The 21,986-nt window shown below is 38.2% G+C and overlaps 1 protein-coding gene across 5 annotated transcripts in view; it reads right to left on the bottom strand.

Moving 5' to 3' along the window:
- Ptpn12 (protein tyrosine phosphatase non-receptor type 12) overlaps nt 1-21,986 on the bottom strand; it is a 72,257-nt gene that overhangs the window by 18,896 nt on the left and 31,375 nt on the right. For all 5 annotated transcript variants that reach the window (XM_021163661.3, XM_029477245.2, XM_029477243.2 and 2 more), the window contains 7 exons: nt 19,464-19,540; nt 16,724-16,819; nt 13,111-13,149; nt 12,116-12,187; nt 7,438-7,497; nt 5,203-5,345; nt 873-939 (listed from right to left, as the gene is read on the bottom strand). In XM_021163661.3, coding sequence (XP_021019320.1) covers nt 873-939; nt 5,203-5,345; nt 7,438-7,497; nt 12,116-12,187; nt 13,111-13,149; nt 16,724-16,819; nt 19,464-19,540 — 554 coding nt within the window. The remainder of the gene's footprint in view (nt 1-872; nt 940-5,202; nt 5,346-7,437; nt 7,498-12,115; nt 12,188-13,110; nt 13,150-16,723; nt 16,820-19,463; nt 19,541-21,986) is intronic.

Raw genomic sequence — 21,986 nt, 5'->3', positions numbered from 1 at the left:
CTCTGAAAGCCAGAGCCACATAGTGAGACCCTGAGTTCCATCCCCCTTCCCCCCAAAGAACCCCAACCAACCAACCAAACATAAACAAGTGGGAAGAGCCTAGTCTAGTCAAGTTTTTTCATTGAAAAACATTTCATATTAGAAAAAGATTAGTTTTAGGGGAATATAAAAATGAAATTTTATCCCAGAGAGATTATTTAAGAATTATTTAAAACTTACTCTTGCCTTGGGGGTGGGGGGGTGGGGTGGGGAGGGAGAGGAGACTTGGACAGATGGACAGCAATGGTAGGGGAAAAAGATGATGTAAAAGGAAAACTAAGCATTGAATCTATCTTTTTTTTTAACAAAATGCTGACTGACATATTCATAGCAAATTTCAAGCTATGAAAGATAAAGTTTGCCTATAACACAGAGAAAATGAACATAGTATAGAACTAGCAAAAGAAACATACACATTCAGAGAAGGGACTCTTACTGATCCTTGTGTCTTCCACAGTTTCAAACACAACTTAATGGAAATAACAGGTAGAAACTACAATGCTGACAACAACTGTCACAACTAAAATGTCATGGGTAGTGAACTACAAGCCCAGAATTGATTCTAGGCACTTTGGCCCTGGGGTCAGCACTCTTAAATACTACACATGAAAGAATTCACTCAGTGGAAAGCAAACTCCACTCTGGTGTGCAGTTCATTGTTTCAAGGCAGCTGTAGCATTTACACTTACCCACATTGCTCTCTATATGGTAAGACTAATTCCAGAAATATAGTATATATAAAAAACCAAAACAAACAAACAAACAAAAAACCCACACTATAAATTTAACATAACAATAAACTGAATATGATACTACATAAAAGACATTCTTACCCCTGCTTTCAGTAAGTTCCACGTGTAATCTATGGCACAAATAGCACCTGTTCGTCCACAGCCTGCACTAAGGGTACAAAGTTTGAGAAAAAAAAAAATTTGTAGTTTTTTCTTTAAATAAAAGGTATGCTAATTATGCCCCAATAAGAAATTTGATACTATTCTACATAGTAAATCAAATACAAATTAGAGTACAGTACCATCCTTAACATTAATATTTGAGTATTTAAAGATGTAATTCAGCAATTTATAAAAGTAAGTGGTTCACTAAGAACCTATAAACCCTTACCTCCATAAGTCTAATTCTAGCCAGTAGCCCACTGTAGAGATAAAATTATTCTCAATAGTTATAAGCATAGTAGAATGCTCACGATGGCTTTATTGTTTTGGTCAAGAAGACCCAGTAAATTGTAGTAGGTATGGGAGAGAAAGCCTCAAGTGTAGGATCAGCTCAGAGAAGCAGCAGTGACCTTAGTGACCCAACTCCATACACAACGGCAGCTGAGTAACCACGGCTGGGCTCCAGCAGAACAAGCTGAAGCTACACTGTTTTTACAACGATTTTAATTAAATGGAAGCATTCTTGTACAGTATGCTCGCTCTAGAGCTGGGTGTGGGAGGCCTGCCTATGGTGACGCACACTTCAGAGACTGAGGCATGAGTACTTGAGGTCCCAGCCAGCTTGCCATAGGTCTTAAGATCCCAACAAACACACTTTATATTAAATGGGTACGTTTTCTTTCCTTTTGTAGATGTGCTTTTAAGTTACTTCAGTTAACACACTGTCTTCTAACAGTATTAAATCATCATTTTTTCCCCATACGTGGTTTCTCTGTGTAGCAAGCCCTGGCTGTCCTGGAACTCTCTCTGTAGTCTATCAAAACTCAGAGATCCATCTTCCTCTGCCTCCCAAGTGTTGGGGTTAAAGGTGTGCGCCACCACCATCACCATCCTGTAAATAATTTTTAAAACTAGAAAAACCCTACTGAAATACTTATGAATTATAGTTACTGGCTGAATAACAGGATGGAAGAGGAAATAATTTCAAACAAGTTGTTAAAAAAAATCAAGTTAAACCATTTCTTTATCTTTCAATGTCAGAACAAAAGCTTTCTTTTTTGACCACCACTAATTAACTATGAAAAGACTGTTTTAATTTACTAATTTGTTAGATGGTTTCTGTATATCTACCCGCAAACCAATTCTCCTGGAGGCAGCTCTCTTTACTAATCAAAAGACACCAGTTGGGTAAGAAAACTTCAAAACTGAAATAAATCAACCTTTTAAAAAAGTTATTAACCAATAATCTCTTATGTTTGAAAATTTTCATTACTTAAAAAAAAAAAAAAAAAAAAAAAAAAAAAAAAAAAGCACTCTGGGCAATACAGAGAAACCCTGTCTCAAAAAACCAAACCAAACCAAAACCCCTATTTTATATGCATGAGTGTTTTGCCTATATGAATGTCCACCACATGCATACATACTTGATGCCCAGAGAAACCAGGAGAGTATGCCTAATCCCCTGGAATTGGAGGTCTAAGCTGCCATGTGGGTGCTCAGAACTGAACCCAGATCCTCTGGAAAAGCAGTCAGTGCTCTTAGCCACTGAGATATTTTTCCTCTTCTTTCTTTTTTTGAGACAGGGCCTATGTAGCTCATGTTGGTGTCCTACTCATAATGTTCCTGCTTCAGTTTCCAGAATGCTGGGATTACAGGCATGCACTAGTGTGCTGTGTTTTCTTTATTTATTTCTTATAGTAAAATTCAATTACAGATACAAATAGTTTAGCAGGACAAATTTAGTGTGATTTTTGAGAAACTCTGATTCTAAGGTCTTTTGAAATATTAAGATAGAAAATAGAAAAATTGCCTAAGGAATCAAGTAAATTTTATACTACTTGGAAACATACATATTTATCTAGTGAAATTCTAAAATTAGGTTTTGAAATATACATTACTGAACAATATAACCATGATTATACTGTAAAGCTACTGTGAACCTTCTTTTTTATGATTGATTCAATATTTATTCTTTCAGAAGTTGTATTCTCCCTAACACAGTTATATATACTATAAATGTAGACCTTAAACATGGATGAGGTGGTTTAGATGAGTAATGTCTTCCATAGACTCACACATTTGAACACTTGGTCCCCAGCTGGTGGCACTTTAGGAGGTTGGTGTAATATGAGACCTTTAGGAAATGGGGCCTTGTTGGAGGACAAATATTGGTTGGCTTGCAGGGTTTAGTCTTGCCTTACTTTCCGATGCTGATGCTATGCCCCAACATTATGCACACTAACCCTCTGAAACTGTGAGCTAAAGTAAACCCTTTCTTATTTAAATTTGTTTTGGGTCATGATATTTTATAACAGCAATAGGAAAAAACCTAACAATTCAAGTGGCAGCTATTTTTCCTGTGTTTAAAACATAGCTTAGTTGTTTCCTTTGCTGTATCCCTGGTTTTTGGGTTTTTGTTGGTTTGCTCCTTTAGGATTGTATTGTTGATTCTCTTCTTCTTCGTGAGACATAGTCTCACTCTGCAGCCCATGCTGCTCTTATCTCATGCTGGTCTCCGACAGTCACTATGCAGTGAGATTACAGGCATGAGCCACTTTAGGGAGCCTTGGAATAATTTTCCATTTAAACTACGTTAGGTGAGGTGTCTCTTCCTTCTTTGGCATCCTAGCGATGGGGAGGTGAAAGTTCAAGGCTCACCGTGGCTACTAAGATCCTGCCTTTAAAAAAAGAGCAGTGGTCATTCAAAGAAGCCACACAACACTAACAAACCTTTCTGAAAAGTGTTTCAGAGCTCATTAGTTCTATCATAAATAATATGGAGTTCACTGGAGTAGAAAGTCTGTCAGATGAGACAGGGAACAAAGAAGTCACAATATTTAAGGATATAAAAATCCTATAAATGTTTAGGCACACATTCTTAATTTCCCAGATATGAAAAAAAATTAAGGCTATCTTCCTTCCAACTGGAATGTTTCTTTGCTTTTCATTTAAAATATTTCATGGCTTATAAGTAGGAAAAATAATCAGACAATAAAAACAGGTCAAAAAGTTCAGTTAAAAACACCTGCTCTTATTTAACACAATTAATCTAACCTGCACTCGGAACACAAAATTAGTTACCCCTTCAAGAATGGCAGAATTTGAAGGCTGTGTTTACATGACTTCTTACGTCTCAACGTGACTAATTTTGCAAAGACTAATTGGAACTTAATATTACCTGAAAAGAGTGAAAACATTTTTACGGAGCAGTTTAACAGAGATATAGCTAAACTTAAGCCTGTTAAGGGAGCAAGTCATTACTTTGGGCAATGCTACACAGCACAATTAAATAAAGATGTCCAGTAAATGTATAGCAACAGTTTATATTTAACTTACTACAAAAATGCTAGGTCAGGTATCATGGCACACATCTATAATCCAAGCAGGACAGTGGAGGCAAGGAAGATAGCCTTGGCTATTTAACAAGTCTGATACCAGCCTGGCCTACATAAGATGCAGTAATAAGCCTTCAATTCTCAAAAAAAAAAAAAAAAAGTGGGGAAATTAGAATATTTAACAATAAATGTCATCCACCATAATTCCTTAAAAGGTTAAAAAAAAAAGAATGCTCATTTCATGTTTGCTTAAGATTTCAGAAGTTTGTAAACTATAATTTCGGGGTATGACAGCAATGGTACAGACATAGCAGCTTGCTCCTCGGGAACAAAATCCAGCACAGGATGTTTGTCACTTGGAAAACACCTTACAATCTACATCGTAAGAGCTATGAAATTTAGGTATATCTTACAAATGACATCTATGCTCTGTAACTAGCAATGAATTCTTTCAAACTCTCGTGTTTAGTATGTGTCAGGTAAGGCTGTGTCTGTCCCTCTCTTTCCTTCCCTTCTTTCTGCTAAGGGACAACATTATCAGGATGTACTCCTGAGTGGCTAAAGCTCACATCAGCCTCCTTGGTTTGGGGTTATAAGCGTGTCCCTACACCCAGCACTTCTCTGCAGACCACAGGATCTCAGATCAGTAAGGCCTTTATATCTATATACAGTTTTTAAAGTCTGAGACTTCATCACTCATGAAAATTTGCCTGACACTGATCAGATCAGGAAATATGATGTTTTACAGCAACATTTAGACAGTCTATTAACCAGATTAGATTATATCAATTCACAGGGTCTTATTCTCAAACACACCATAACAGGGCTAGGAAAAGCTCAAGATATAATAAAACATCATATTGATGTAGAAATAAAACCTTATCTCACAAAACATAAACACTGTACTTCTCTACATTTAGAAAATTATTTTGTACCTGCAATGAATACAAATAGGCACATCTTCATGTTCTTGGTATTTCCTCATTAAGCTTATCATGTCCAGAATAGAATCAAATGACGAAGGAACATCATGGTCTGGCCAGTTCACGTAATGAAACTGATAGAGCCGACGGGATTCCTACATGAAAAGCAGAAATTCAGGGGATGGAGAGACGATTCAGCGGTTAAGAGCACTGACTGTTCTTCCAAAGGTCCTGAGTTCAAATCCCAGCAACCACATGGTGGCTTACAACCATCCATAATGAGATCTGATGCCTTCTTCTGGGGTGTCTGAAGACAGCTACAGTGTATTTACATATAAATAATAAATATTAAGAAAAAGAAAAGCAGAAATTCAGTAATTAGAAGAATGTATTTACAAACTTGTAAACTATGTATTCCATGTTTTTAAAATTTTTCCCCAATTTTAACCTTATAGTAAATATTGAAAATGATAGCCTGCATAAATTAAACATCCAAAGATGCCTCAGTAACTCTAAAAACTATTTATTTTCATTTATGAGTCCACGGACATATGTATGCCGTGTGTGCCTCATGCCCCCGTGGTCAAAGAGAGTTTTAGATCTGAGTGGAATTTGAGTGGCTAGTCATCAGCGCTGTGCTAGAAACTAACCTGGGAGCTCTGCAAGGGCATTTAACCTTGGAGCAGTCTCCTTAGTCCCCTCAATAACTTTTAAGATTGATTATTCTAGATGTCAGTAGAAAGAACAGAGCTTGGGTTTCAGTTCCAATATGCAAGTTTTATATTTGTCATTTACTAAATAGGCAAATTATTTAACTTCTCAAATCCCTTTTATCTATGCAATATATATGCAATACATACTTTTATAGTTAGAATAACTAATATATCTGATACACTTGTAGGAGTTAAGGTACTAACTAGAGATAAAATGTGCAACTTGAGTACAAGAAATGACTCAACTAAAGGGCTATCACTAGTCCAGTCAGTGAGAAGAAAGACCGTGTGTCGCCTGCCAGAAAGTAGGTAGCCTTACAATGAGCTGGGAAGAAGCTGTGACAAGACTGTGCTGGATGATTGTGTGTGTCAACTTGACACAAGCTAGCATCAGAGAGGATGGAGCCTCAGTTGGGGAAATGCCTCCATGAGATTCAGCAGTAAGGCCTTTTCTCAGTGATCAATAGCTAGAGCCCAGCTCATGGTGAGTGATGCTATCTGTGGGTTGGTGGTCCTGGTGAGCAAGGCATGGGAAATAAGCCAGTAAGCAGGCCTCCCCCATGAACTCTCATGAGCACTTGCCTCCAGGTCCCTGCTCAGTCTGAGTTCCTATCCTGACCTCCTTCAGTACTCAACAGCAACATGGAAGTGTAAACTGAACAAACCTTTTCCTCCCCACGTTGCTTTTTGGTCATGATGTTAAGTCAGAGCAAGAGAAATCCTGACTAACACAGTGACCAAGACAGACTAATAATAAAGAGAGGAGAAAAAAGCTGAAAAGCATCTTTCCAATGTTTTTTTATATATGTCTTTGGTTTCTTCCCTGAAAAATTATCATTTTTTGGGCTCTGAAACATTTAAGTCAACAGCCTGAAGATACTTTAATTTAAATCTAAATTAATATTTACTTTTTAATTTCTCTCTCTTTTAAAGAAGATTTATTTATTATTATATCTAAGTTCACTGTAGCTGTCTTCAGATTCACAAGAGGGCATCAGATCTGATTACAGATGATTGTGAGTCACCATGTGGTTGCTGGGATTTGAACTCAGGACCTCTGGAAGAGCAGTCAGTCCTCTTAACTGCTGAACCATCTCTCCAGCTCACTTTTTAATTTCTTATAGTGCTGGGAATTGAACCTTTGTACCTGCTAGACAAAGGCCCCCACCACTGAGCTATATCCCAACCTTTAAATGAAAATTTAGTTTTGTCTTTATAAAAAATTCTGAGTACAAGTGAGTAATAAATAAATAAAGCTATAATCTGCAAAGTGTTAATAGAAGAAAACTATGCAACAAAGAAAGCATAATTATGCAAGACACAGACAGAAAATTCTGTTGTCCTAAGTAAAGTAACCCTCAGACTGCTTTCCTACGCAGTTTGATCAGCATAAGGCTCAAGACACTCACTAAATAAACTACATAATAGCAAGACTCGGACTCATAGCAAGAATGGGAGGGAGGAGAGGGAGAAGGGAAGAATGAATATGAATGGAAATAGGAACTCTTTTTAGTCTATAATAGGAATTACTTACATTTTGAAATTCAAGTAAAAGTGTTCGGATGAAGTAGTCGGTTCTTGCTTGTTCATTTTCCTAAAAAGATAAAAGCTTGTGAATTGAGCCTGATGTGGTACCACATATCTTTAATCCCAGCACTCAGGAGGCAGAGGCAGGCATCGGATCTCGAGTCCAGCCTGGTCTACAAAGAGCCAGGACAGCCAGAGTTGTTACATAGAGGAAACTCTGTCTTGAAAAGCAAACAAACAAACAAACAAACAAACATAAAGTGCTTGTGCTTGCTTGTGCGCATACCCACAGACACACAAATACTTAAAGGTCCATAACCTAAAATTAGCATTTAGAATTTTGGATGTATCTAATAGTTATTTTAAAAATCTAAAAGTAAGCCGGGCGTTGGTGGCGCACGCCTTTAATCCCAGCACTCGGGAGGCAGAGGCAGGCGGATTTCTGAGTTCGAGGCCAGCCTGGTCTACAGAGTGAGTTCCAGGACAGCCAGGGCTACACAGAGAAACCCTGTCTTGAAAAACCAAAAAAAAAAAAAAAAAAAAAAAAAAATCTAAAAGTAATCCATTTAAGTTTTTTTTTTGTTTTTGTTTTTTTCCAAAATGGTGCTAGGGACTAAGCTCCAAGGACTTGAGCATGCTAGGTAGGATTATCACCTAACACACTGAGCCATGCCCTTTGCTTCCTACTGTTTTGTCTAATTTTTACTTACTGGCTTTAAAACGTGTCTAGTCAGTGATTATTTAATCCTGACTCTATCATCTAACAGAGAATACTGAAGTGGCAATCATCCCCGAAACCATTTAAGGAAACAATCCAGAGGAATGCCACACTTACTGCCACCGCATCCCACATTCACCACGTTTTCTTCCCACAAGGCTCTATTCCCTTGTCACACTCAATGCTCAATCTAAATGAGCAGCACTGTGGGGAGAAACCCCGTAGCTATTACCTTATTATGGTTGTACACGCACAGCTTTGAGTCTATTAGCCTGACATTTGTCTGCTGCTGAGTTCTTGGTTTTGCCTTGTTAGTTGTAACCACAGATGGTGTAGTCCTGTCATTAACAAGGACAATATATGCTATTCATTAATAAAATAGACATCCACTATAATTCTAGCATGGGAATCACTTCATTCATTCACTCATTCATTCATTCTTTGGTTTTTCATGATGGTTTTTCTGTGTAGTCCTGCCTATCTTGAAACCAGGCTAGACTCCAACTCAGAATTCTGCCTGTTTGTCTCTGCTGTTTCTCCTACCCCACCAACGAATTAAAGACTCGTACCACCATGTCCAACATTTTTTTCATTTATTGTTAAGAGGAAAGTGCATTTTACTTTTACCAAAAGCAATCAAGAACACAACAGGTCACTCCTGCCTATAACCCCACCATGCAGAAGGCTAGGTGAGAAGACTGCGAATGTGAGCTTTGAGCTTGAGGTAGATCTGGCTATCAGTACAACAACACTCTTTGCAAATAGTCTAGTGGGCCAGCGCTGATACCCGGGCTAAGCGGCTTGGCCTGTGCTAGTCCTCCACTCTGACCACACGGCACCCTTTCCATCCCTGTACCACAGTTCCCCAAAAGACTCGCCTCTCTATCAAACACTGTGAGTGCCAAGCAGGCACATCACACACTGTTGGTTTTCATTAGCATGCTTTCAGTCTGCAAATTTAGTTTGTATAAATGCAGTTAAGTCAGTGGAAATATATCGTGAGTTGTCTCACACAAACATCACAGAAGTTCCTTGTATTCCAGTCCTCAGTATGGATTGACCCCGATACTGACAACTCAGCATCTTTTCTTACTCAGAGGACTTCACTTATCTTCGAGATCAGGTGAAAAACCACACAGAAGACTCTTCTTTCCCTGCTTTTTATAGAACTGTTTTGCTGTTGAATGTCGAACATCAAATTTTTACTTGAATAGCGACATTCACCACAGTTACCTTATTGCATTTAAATTAGTAAGTGTTATTATAACTACAGCACTCAGAACTAAGTTCCCTGAGCTGTCCTGGAGTCTAACATAGAATCTTTCTGGACTACGAGGGTTTAAGAGCCTTTACTGAGTGTATTGTGCTGTGTATTAGTTGTTATTGTTCATCCTAAATAACACAAAATGCAGCAGGGTTAAAACGGAACATCTTTTCTCCATTTTAGTAGTACATACTTCAAAAAAAGATTTCATCTATTTATTTAATGTTTCTGAGTGCTCTATCTGCATGTACACCTGCACGCCAGAGAGGGTATCAGAACCCACTATAGATGGTTGTGAGCCACCATGTGGTTGCTAGGAATTGAAGTCAGGCCTACTCTTAAGCACTCAGCCATCTCTCCAGCCCCAGTAAACACTAAACCTTCTAGAGGCAGGGGCAGGCTAAGCTCTGTGAGTTCAAGGCCAGCCATGGCTGCACAGTGAGATCTTGTCTGAGAAATGAAAACTAACAGCAACAAAAACCTTTCATGTTGTCCCACATTACAACTTTATAGAGTATTTGCTGCATACTGAATGAGTTCAATTATGAGTGGATTTTAGACTTACCAGGGTCTGTGATCTCACAAACCCTTCTTTATTACAGAGCTCTCCACATGTTCCACTCACACTACAATGCCCTTTGGTTCTGTTTCTCTGAAGCATCCCAAAATGTCAAGTTCAAGGTGTTTGCTAGTTGTGCAAACACAGCATTTATTGTATTAGATATTAAGTGCCATATAAATAAAACCGTTGCATTATATTTAGCTCATCTATATTTTATGTATTTTTCTCTCTCTTCCCCTTGTCTCATTTTCTTCCCTCATTGTTTTTAATTTCATTTTCTCAAATTTCTACTGTGGTAGTATCTGAACTTGAGTTTAACTCCAGAGGTCACTAAATGGTCTCCCACGTCAACCCTGCACCAAGGACCTCCCTAGTGCTGTGGCTCTTTAGTTCCTCATGTTGTGGAGACCCCCAAGCATACAATTACTTTCCTTGCTACTTTATAACTGTAGTTTTGTTACTGTTATGAATTGTAACGTAAATATTTTAGAGACAGAGGTTTATGAAAGGGGTTGTGACCCACAGGTTGAGAATCACTGCTCTCTAACTTGTTATGCAGACCAGGCCAAACTTGAACAATCCTCCTTAGTGATGCTGGAATCCCAGCATCAACCAGGGCCAGCCTACACTTCAGGCTCATGTCAAGTTACCTGCTGTAAAGAATAATCTTTACTTTCAGGATTCAAATTTAACTTTATTCCTAATTTTAAAATGTGAGGAAGGAGAGCATGATATACCTCAGTTAGCAATGTCCTCTTCCATTTATTTGATCAGAAGTGACTATATCAACCTCCAAAGAAACAGTCACATGTACATTGTCAAGAGATGTAAAAAGACTAACAGAATCATCATAAAAGTAAAGAAAGTAACAGTCGTTAAAGTTGTTCTTGCCGGGCGTGGTGGCACACGCCTTTAATCTCAGCACTCGGGAGGCAGAGGCAGGCGGATTTCTGAGTTTGAGGCCAGCCTGGTTTACAAATAGAGTTCCAGGACAGGAAGGGTGACACAGAGAAACCTGTCTTGAAAAACCAAAGTTGTTCCTAGACCTCCCGAATCTGAACGCAGTTTAAAACCTCAGTGCCGATTACTATAAGCGAAAGTCTGCATGGAATTAAGTCCTAGGCTTGTAATATCCTGAGTTTGTACCATACTACAATTTAAATGTTCAGTCCACAATGCTGCTTTTCTGATGAAATCATGTATATAAAAATAGGTACTGTGGAGGTATCCTCTCTAATGTGTAGCTTTTATAATGCAGAAAAGGTGATATGTATTGATGGTGTAAGTCTTACCTGGCTGTGGACTGTGTGAGCTACAATACCTGACCTGGCAAAACAAGCCTACTGGTGTAATTGTGGCATGAATGTTATAGGATCCCCTTTTTATTGAACCTAAGGTCTGCCCCACAGGATGGAAATCAAGCCTGACACTGTAAACTGGATAGGTCATATGCCCTAGAGGAGAAACCACTTCTATTACTTTGCTAGGTGGACAAACAGCCTTCCAAACTGATCTTTACATAGAGCCATCAGTGCAACTCTCAAGCTTCAAGCAGGAAGGATCTCCTGCTCGAGAGAGGCAAATACAGAGACGCTTAAATGACTAAGGAGCAAGGAGTAAAGAGCAAGTGGTGTGGAATGCTCACCTACATGGGACATCCGTATCGGCCCCTCCCCACAAGGCTCAGGAACCACCTCGGGCAAGCAGGAAGCCTCTAAGAGCCCAAGGTTGGAGAGGACTGCCGGGAAACTGTTTTCTGGGTGTAAGAGGGCTACTGAAAACACTGGAGTGGCAGCTCCCTGAACAAGACAGAGCCAATCAACTTCCAACAAGGACGAAGAGGGGCTTATACAGTCCTACTCCAAGGGGAGGGGCTATTGCTAGCTGTTGGTTGCTGGGTCAGGAACAGTTAATTTTCTTTAGGGTGTTTGCATGGCTCCATGTTACTGCCTTACACCATGTGCACCAACTCAGTGGATTAAAAAGGTCATGAAGTTGGGAGAAAGACATAGTTGGTGAGTCTGAGGACCTGGAAAATGGGGCAGGGATAGATATGATCAAAATATATTGTACTTGTTTATGAAATTCTCAAAGAACAAATTTTTAAAAATATTTTAAAACACATACAAATAAGTACTTACACAAGAAATTTTAAATGGTGCAAATGTTATAGGATCTTCTCCATACAAAGGCCAGTAGCGCTCACACTTTTTCTGTTGTGCAAAAAATATAAATAGAACAAAGTTCAGTAACTATGATATTTCCTAAGCTTTTAGAAATATTTTAGTCCTAGGGCTGGGAAGATGGTTCAACAGATATAGTACCTGCTCTGCACTCAGAGCTGAATTTGGAGCCCAGCACCCATGTAAGGTCAGGCATAGTATATCTGCCTATACTGTAGGGAAGATGGAATTCTGGGCACTCAGTGGCCAGCTGGGGAAGCTGAAATGGTAAGCTCCCAGTTTAGTGAGAGACCCTTATCTCAAGCAAGGAGGAGAGAGGGGGAGTAAGGGACAGACAAACAGAAAAATACTAACTGGTCCTGACCTCTGGTTTTTCATACTTATACACACCACATGTGACTCTCTCTACCTGCACACACATACACATGCCTATGTATGCACACATGCAATACACTCATACAGAGAGATTAGTTTTTGCAAAGAGACTTATCAGAATATTCATGCTATTTTTAAGATTATCCTTTTTTTTTTAAATTGTGAGACAAGATCTCATACAGATTTAACTGGCCTAGAACTCATTATGTAAACTGACTTGGCCTCAAATTTGTGGTATGCTCCCTGCTTCTGCCTCTCAAGTGTTGGCATTCCAAGTGTATGACATCATATGTAGCTTAAATTGCTGACCACCAGAACGACTTTAATGTTCAATTTTATTACCATTTTAAAAATTACTTTTTAGACAATAAATTATATGACTTAAAATATCATGAAACATTTGAAAACTATACTTAACAATACACTTAATTTTAGTATATTATAAAATGAATTTCTGAAACACAGAGAAGTTTGTGCTCCATGTATCATATAAAGTAGCAGAGCACAAAAAGAAGTGCATACCCTTAACTACATGGGATCAGTAAGTGAAGTAAGAAATGACCAGGAGCTTAACGTACCCTTCCCATCTCAAATTCTCGACAGGCCATCACGATGATCTAAGAAGGAGAGAAAAAAAAATCAGCTACAAATAGTTTTACTTTTCAAACGATATACAAATGTCAATAATTATCTTTTATTCTGAGCAAAAGTTTCCTTGATACTAGCTGTTCATCCAGAGGACCTGGTTTTGGTTCCCTGCACCCACATGGTGGCTAGTAACTATCTGTCAGTCTAGTTCCAGATGACCCAATACCCTTTTCTGATCTCTGGAGGCACTGCACACACATAACACATAAACTTTGTGCAGGCAAAGCACACATAAAAATAAAATCTTAAGAAGAAGCATAAGATAAATGAATTATGAAAACCACATCTTCTAAACAAAAACTAAATAAAAGTGACTTCATTTAAAATGACTTACTTAGTTTGGATTAAACTCTAATCTGGTTCATTTATTTCTTACTTTTGAGTTATACTAAAGTACTGTTAGGGTATTAACCTAATTTAGTATTACTCTTAACCAACTATTAAAGCACATTTAAATACAACTTTAAAAAAGGTTGAATTTATTAAAATTAATAACCTCTAGATAAAAGTTATATGCTTCCTCATTTTATAGAAGCATTTTATATTTAAAATATAAAAGTTAAAAAATTTAATAGTAAAAGCTGTTATCATTAAACTATTATAACAATTATCGTACTTATCCTTCTATCACCTTATTTATAAAGGTATTTCAATGCATTAGTGTACAGTAGATATCAGTCTACTAGGTAACTCAGCATGCATATTATCTAGAGCTCAATATTTGCTTAATATAATATTTTATCTTGAAAATACATAACAATGAAATACAAATCTTAAGTGACAATTCTCCCAATTTTGGCAAATGCATACTTCTGAAAAATATAACCTTCTATGCAGACATAATATGTTGCCATTATCCAGAAAATGTGTTTCTGCTTTAAATCTCATTTTAAAATGAAATTGTCAGCAAACACTATATAAAAGGGTTATTGCAATCCCCTTTTATTAATCTCTCAAAGGGACAGCGGAGGATGCCAATGCATTAGAATCACTGCAACACCACAGAAAAAGCCATTGTAACATTCATGAGAAAGTAATGAGAGTTCCTTGTCACGGACTTCCCACAGCCACACAAGTGTGGATTCCAATGGCGATGCTCCAAAGGATCCTATAAGCCAGTTTCTTGCTTTCAAACCTAGTGGCACACTATTCCCCTTTATCCAAAAAGCCAAAGGGAACCAAAACGCTAACAGTTCAGATATGCATCCCCCTGAATGACCAGGGGCGAGGAGAGAGGTTCTTTACATTCTTTTATACTTACTTTACTTAATAATTTATAGTTAATACATTTACATCTATTTTCCTAGGAAGAAGGACCCAAAATATCCTACTCTCAGACAAAAGTTATAAAATATGGCTGTTGAACCTAGCAGAACTTTCCTCTGAGAGGCTCACCCAGCAGCCAATGGAAAGAGAGGCAGAGACCCACAGCCAAACACTGGATGGAGCTCCAGGAGTCATGTGGAAGAGTTGGGGGAAGGGACCAGGGACTCCACAGGAAGACCAACAGAGTCAACTAACCTCAGCCCTGACTGAATCACCAACCACGGGCTGGACCCAGGCCTCCATGGACCTATGTAGCAGAGGAGCAGCTTGGCCCACAACAACAGTAGTGGGGGCTCTTCCTGAATATGTTGCCTGCCTGACCGTGGATTTCATTCCCCTTGTCTGGCCTCAGATGTGCCTAGTCCTGTAGTGACCTGATGTGTGTGCTGAGGGGGGTGGGGTCCCCATCTCAAAGAGAAGGGGAGGGAGGAATGAGGGGAAGTTCTGTGGGAGGGGGTATTGGGAGGAAAAAGTGAGCAGATATTGGGACGTAAGTGAATAAAATAAAAACAAAAGAAAAAGAAAAAGAAAGAAGCAAAGATGTGCCTGTCACGAACGGAAGACAGGCACATGGAGTCCCTACTCCTGGTTGAGAAGATGCAGACAACTGATGGCTGCGTGGGAGGGAAAACAGTCTTTTCTTCTTCTTTATTTTTTTAATTAAAACAATTTAAATTTTGTGTGTATGAATGGGCCTTTTGCCTGCATGTATGTCTGAGCTACATACATGCCTAGTGCCCAAGGATGTCACAGAAGGCCCTGGAACTGGGGTTGTAGATGGTTGTGAGCTGCCATGTGGCTGCGGGGAATCAAAACTAGATCTTCTGGAAGAGCAGCCCGTGCTCTGACTGCTGAGTCAGTTTTCCTGAGGGCTACAGGCTTCGGTAGGCTCAGCAGGCTCAGTGCATGGCTCTACGTTAGTGTGCTCGTAAGAAGCACTAATGGAAGAAACTGGAAGGGTGATGACCTTCCACCCTTAGGTGGAGTCAGAGGAGGGAAAGTCAAGAGGGGTGAGATAGGGGGAGTAGATAGAAGGTAAATATGATGGAGATGCACTGAACGTATATATGAATTTCTCAAACAATAAATTAAAAATATTGTAATTATTATTTTTATTTATTTTTTTTTGGTTTTTCGAGACAGGGTTTCTCTGTATAGCCCTGGCTGATCCTGGAACTCACTCTGTAGACCAGGCTGGCCTCGAACTCAGAAATCCACCTGCCTCTGCCTCCCGAGTGCTGGGATTAAAGGCGTGCGCCACCACGCCCGGCGTAATTATTATTTTTAAAAGAGCACACCTATACTATCAATCATTTCATTGGTCTATGCAAGCATTCATCTTCTTTGAAAAATGATTTTAAAGTTATTTACTAGTTATATCATTGGTTGACTTAGGACAAAATTTAAACTATAGTCACGCTTTTCTTTCTTTCTTTTTTTTTTTGTTTGTTTTTTTGAGACAGGGTTTCTCTGTGTAGCCCAGGCTGTCCTAGAACTCACTTTGTAGACCAGGCTGGCCTCAAACTCAGAAATCCGCCTGCCTCTGCCTCCCGAGTGCTGGGGTTAAAGGCGTGCGCCACCACTCCCGGCTTAGTCACGCTTTTCTTAAAATATGTTAACTACTTTGTGAGAATTTAATGAGCTATCTTCAAAAGTAGTTTTTGTCTTTTCTAGAAACGTCATTACACTTAGGCCATTATACCTAAAAAGTTAGGCCTTTACAGGGGCTAGAGAGATGGCTCAGAGGTTAAGAGTACTGACTGCTCTTTTAGAGACCTGGGTTCAATTCCCAGCACCCATATGGCAGCAAATAGTTGTCTGTAACTGCAGTTCCAGAGGACCTCACACCCTCAAAGACATATCTACAAACCTAATACCAATTCACAATAAATAAAAATGAATACAATCATTAAAAACAACGCAAAGGCTACCCAGAAAATTCTTAGGGGCTGGAGTGGCTCAGTAGTGAAGAGAACTGGCTACTCTTCCAGAAGACCTGGGTTCAGTTCCCAGCAGGCACATGCAAGCTCACAGCTGCCTGTAACTCTGTTCCTGGGCTTTCGACACTCTTATACACACACACACATGCGGACAAAATACCAAAGCACATAAAATAAAAATAAATCATACAAACACAGGCTGCCTTACTTCTTTCTCAGTAAGACACATAATGTCATTACCTATTATAGATCTCAAAATCTCTGACAAGTCACTTACCACAACATTATACTCCCATATCATCCTCCAGAAGTCTATGACTGTATTCGCCAAAGGCCCTTGGGTTGCCACATATGCTTTTGGCCCATACACGCCCTGAAAGAGTGACAGGTAAACTTTACATTTACTATAGTTATCAAGAATATTTCATTAAGGTTTCAAATTTTATTAGTAATGTTTTCATCAAAAGTCATTTTTCTTTCAGAGTATAAAACATGACAAAATATATCCAATTCATTTCAGCTTTTGCTAATTTACTGGATATATTGTACAGAATCAGCAATTAAGACTTACTTGGTACTAAGAAATAAAAACAAGATCTTGGGTATGATGGTGCACGCCTTTAATCCCAGCACTCGGGAGGCAGAGGCTTACTACTCTGTAATCTTTTTGAGTTGAGGCCAGCCTGGTTTACACAGCTCCAGGACAGCCAGGACGATATAACAGAGAGACTCTGACTCAGGAAACAACAACAAAATAAACTTAATACCTAGCCAAAAAAGAAAGAGAGAGAAAGAACTAACTATAGCAGAAACACAAAAGTACAGTTTGAATCTAAGAATACTAAACTAGTTAGCAGCTTTTCCCATGACCACCTTAAGAATCTACTCAAAATGAGAGCGTACTCAGAACCATATGGGTTTGAAATTAGTAAGCTAAGAATAGATAAAACAAGATATCTGATTAAAATAAATAAACTGGGATATAACTGAATCAGTGCCCTAAGAGTAGTTAAAGATTAGAACTCTTGGGCTGGCGAGATGGATCAGTGGTTAAGAGGGCCGACTACTCTTCCAAAGGTCCCGAGTTCAAATCCCAGCAACCACGTGGTGGCTCACAACCATCCATAATGAAATCTGATGCCCTCTTCTGGAGTGTCTGAAGACAGCTACAGTGTACTTACATATAATAAATAAATAAATCTTAAAAAAAAATTAGAACTCTTGCAGGGCATAGTGGCTCATGCCTTTCATCCTAGCACTGGGAGAGGAACAAGCAGGTGGATCTCTGAGTTCAAGATTGGTCTACAGAGTGAGTTCCAGGACAGCTAAAGCTATACAGAGAAACTGTCTTGAAATACAAACAAAATAAATCTAGAACTTAACACCCATTAAAAAAATGTATATATTGACAGTATTTGAAGTAAAATATCAATTTTTTTGTTTAATTCATAAATTTCTGTCTTAGTGTAATAACTAACTTTATTTTGTTAAAAGATTTTTTTTTTTTTTTTTTTTTTTTTTGCCGGGCGTGGTGGCGTATGCCTTTAATCCCAGCACTCGGGAGGCAGAGGCAGGCGGATTTCTGAGTTCGAGGCCAGCCTTGTCTACAAAGTGAGTTCCAGGACAGCCAGGGCTATACAGAGAAACCCTGTCTCAAAGCCCCCCCTCCCCCCAAAAAAAGAGAAAAGATTTTTTAACCCAAAACCATATTTGTCCAATACTATAAATACAATATTAATTTTTCTTTTTTTTTTTGTGCAAATTTCACAGAGCTTTATTGGGTAGGACAGAGGGCCACATTTCTGCCTGCTCACCCCAAACATTTAAAAACTCTTTGCTCTAAGATCCCTGGTAATCTCCTTCATGACCTCCATTGGAGTCTGAAGAGAGGATAGCTAGGAAAGCTCAAAGCTTCCTTCCTTAAACACGGGCAGCATTATTTACAGTTCACCTTTACACTGGAGGTGAAAATCACACTGGAATTTATCAGTAAGTCAAATTTATTTTTCTACTCTTACTATCTTTTATTATCAATAAGATAATATAAGTCATTGAAAAGCTGTAATAGTTGTATAACTAGACTCAAAAACACAAAATAGCCTATAGAGCAAATTAGAGCCTTTAAACTCAAGTCTCACATCTGCATCTCTTTCTTGATAACAATATAGAGACCTGACAGGCTGGGCAGAGTAGAGCAAGCTCACATCCTCACTACCAGGGAATGCAAGGCAAGAGAATTCCAAGTTCCAAGCTAGTCTGCGCTACATAAAGAAATTGTGTCTCAAATCAACCACCCACTCACCTACCTAGCTACCACTTATGGTTCAAGTATAACTCTAGTTATCTAACAAGATGCCTACCACTTTGTTTTTATTTACATATTTACATATCTATTTACATATACACTGTTTTATTTACATATGCATTTGTTTATATATATTTTTTATTTTAAGACAGTCACATTCTTTAGCTCATGATGGTCTTAAATTTACAGCAATCCTGATCTCAGCCTCCCAAATGTTGGGATCACAGGTACACAGTGGCCCAGAGTTGTCAACACACATAGTAACAATTACCAAAGGTTTTAAATTTTCAGTTATATTTCATAAGTTAAAATCAGTATCACCTAGTAATTTCATCACTGTTAGTTTATCCTAAGAAATTGTTCAAAAGAACAGTGTTCATTATAATTTCACTACTAAGGAAAATTGGAAACTATCATATGATTCAATAATATATAGGTACACCTAAACTGACAGACAATTTACATAATGACCTAACAGTGCTTATAAGCCTTTGATGTAAAAGTAGCACACAGAAAACGGTCTCTTCTATTCTATTTATGGTTTGATCTATGTGGCATAGGTAGCTACAAGAAAAGCAAATAGGATGTGCAAGACAGGGTTTTCTTTTATTTCCTATTAGGACCATGTTGGGTAGTTAACATCTTTGATAAAATCGCTATATAGGAAGGCGTGAAGTGTAGCAAGGAAACCTTCCTTCATTTTCATACGTACCTTAATAAAATTTGCATTGATATAATCTGAATCTTGGGATGGAGTCTTCAAAGTCAACTTAACTCGGCTGTGATCAACTACAAAAGAGAAAAGATTTTCATTACTTATATCCAGGTAGCATGTGAGCGTTTCTTCTCTGTTTTTTTGTGGCAGGGCCTCACAACATAGCTCACAGAGCCACTGAACTGTTGTCAGCTACCATGTGCTGGGATTACAAATATATCACATGTACTTTAAAAAATAGAAAGTGAAGGTTTAGGTATCAGGAAGGTAATTTTTAACAAAAAATAAACCTTTGAGAAAAGGAACAAAAAATGTAAATAAGCATATTAAAGATGCAACCAGAATTATCTCTGGAACTTTAGAAATATAAAACATTAGGCACTGATCCAAATTAACTAGGGTGGTGTCTAGGGATTAAACCTCAGCAAGTTTTGTTTTGTTTGTTTTTAATCCTAGCATTATCAAGTAAAGGCAGATGGATATCTGTGAGTTCTAGGCCACCTAGTCTATAAGTTCCATAACATACAGGGCTACATAGAGAAATCCTATCTTAAAAATAAGACAAACAAACAAACAAACAAACCAAAAACAAAATAAAACTTTATGTGTACAGGTGTTTTGCCTGCGGTTATACCTGTGTGTGCAGGTGTGGGCAATGACCACAGAAGTTAGAAGACAGCGAGCTACGAGGTGGGTGCCGAAGAGCTGGACCCAGTCCTCTGGAGGAATAGTCATTGCTGCCTGCTGGGCCATCTATCTCCCCAGCTCAAGCCTCAGAACTTCTTAATTATTGTTTCTTTGTTAAAGTTCTTATTAAGAAACCTATCTTTTATATTTCATAGAAATTATAAAAACTACGTAATTATGACTAATGAATTAAGATTCCAAAGTATGACAGGATTGGAAAAAAATTAGACATGGAAGAAAAAAAACCCTCAATCTTTTACGTTCCAATATCAGGATTTGTTTTATTTTGCTGTGCATTAATGAGTTATGTAAATCCTTACTCATCTTCTATGTTTGTTTACTTATTTGTATATGAGGGCATGGGACAGTAATGAACATGCGTGCCACATGGGCTGTATCAGAGAATGGACTGCAGCATCTGCTTCTCTCCTTCCACCATGTGGACTCTGGAAACAACTCAGGTCGTCAGGCTTGGCAGCAAGTAAGTTAGCTCATGGAGTCATCCTGTAAGCCTCTATGTTAAGGCCAGCCTGGTCTACATATTAAGTTCTAGAGAGACCCTATTTCAAGACAACAACAAAAGACGAAAATCTTACAAACCCCAAAACTATAATATTTAGAAATGACTTTAGATTTAGATAGAAATTGCAAAAATAATGTAGAGTTATAGCTAACTGCTACTGAGATTTCTAATAATAGCTACAGATTTTTGTTGGGTAGGAATATTTCAACCAGGACCTTGCTATACAGTCCGGACTAGTTTCGAACTCATGATTCTTTGTACTTAGCCTCCTAAGTGCTGGGATTATAGGAATAGCCCCCTTTTCTGTCTTAATACTAACATCCTATATAAATACAGCATAATTAGCAAACCCAGAAAATTCACTTATAAAATTATTAAGTAACAATTTTTAACCATTTTCTTGATGTTTTCCAAGATTACACATAGATTTAGTTATTCCTTCTTCTTTGTCTCTTCCAATTACAAGTTTTCCTAATTTATGACTTTTGACCAGGAGGAAACTATATATTTTGGGGGACTAATACTATAAGACTGAAGACTGGCGAGATGGCTCACAACCACTTGTAACTCCAGCTTCAAGGGATCTGATGAACTCTGGCCTCCCCAGAGGACCTGCACACATGTGGTGCACATAAACCGACACAGGCACAAACATGTACGTACATGCTCACATACATAAAGAAAGAAGAATACTACAGAATGATATTTGTTCTTAATGTACAGCTTCATGGTTGAAGACAGGGCGGTTCCTGAGCTACATACACATCTTATGACTTGTAATTTAGAGAAACCTCAGACACCTGGTTGGTAAGGTATTAGAACTGCCTAATAATTCCTACCTTTGGGTTAGAAAGGATCAGAACATGTACACTGTAACTATGACTATCACATTATGGCCTTTTAATCCACAATGAATCCGAAAGCCAATTAACATACAAAAAGAAAAACTAGAAATGGAAGCAGCTATGCATAAACTAAACTATTACAAGGCCAACTGCAATGAATAACTTATTTTTCATTGGTTCAATTATTATATAAAGTACTAAAGTTCTTTTTTCTTATTTTTGGGGGATAAAATCTTTATTTTGGAAATTTGTAGGAAGAGATCTAAGAAAGACATACGAGTAATCTCTATGCAAACTATCTCTAAACATTTTCAGGCACTAAAATGGTTACATGTTTGCTAGTGCTCTGACACTGATTTCATTCACATTATGTGGCCTCCCTTTTTTTTTTTTTTTTTTTGGTTTTTCGAGACAGGGTTTCTCTGTGTAGCCCTGGCTGTCCTGGAACTCACTTTGTAGACCAGG

This window comes from Mus caroli, unplaced genomic scaffold, assembly GCF_978045245.1.
Source record: "Mus caroli unplaced genomic scaffold, Mus_caroli_1 scaffold_4, whole genome shotgun sequence".
NCBI classification, from domain to species: domain Eukaryota; kingdom Metazoa; phylum Chordata; class Mammalia; order Rodentia; family Muridae; genus Mus; species Mus caroli.
The sequence above is the reverse complement of the archived record's forward strand: the minus strand, read 5'-3'. Positions and strand labels throughout refer to the sequence as shown.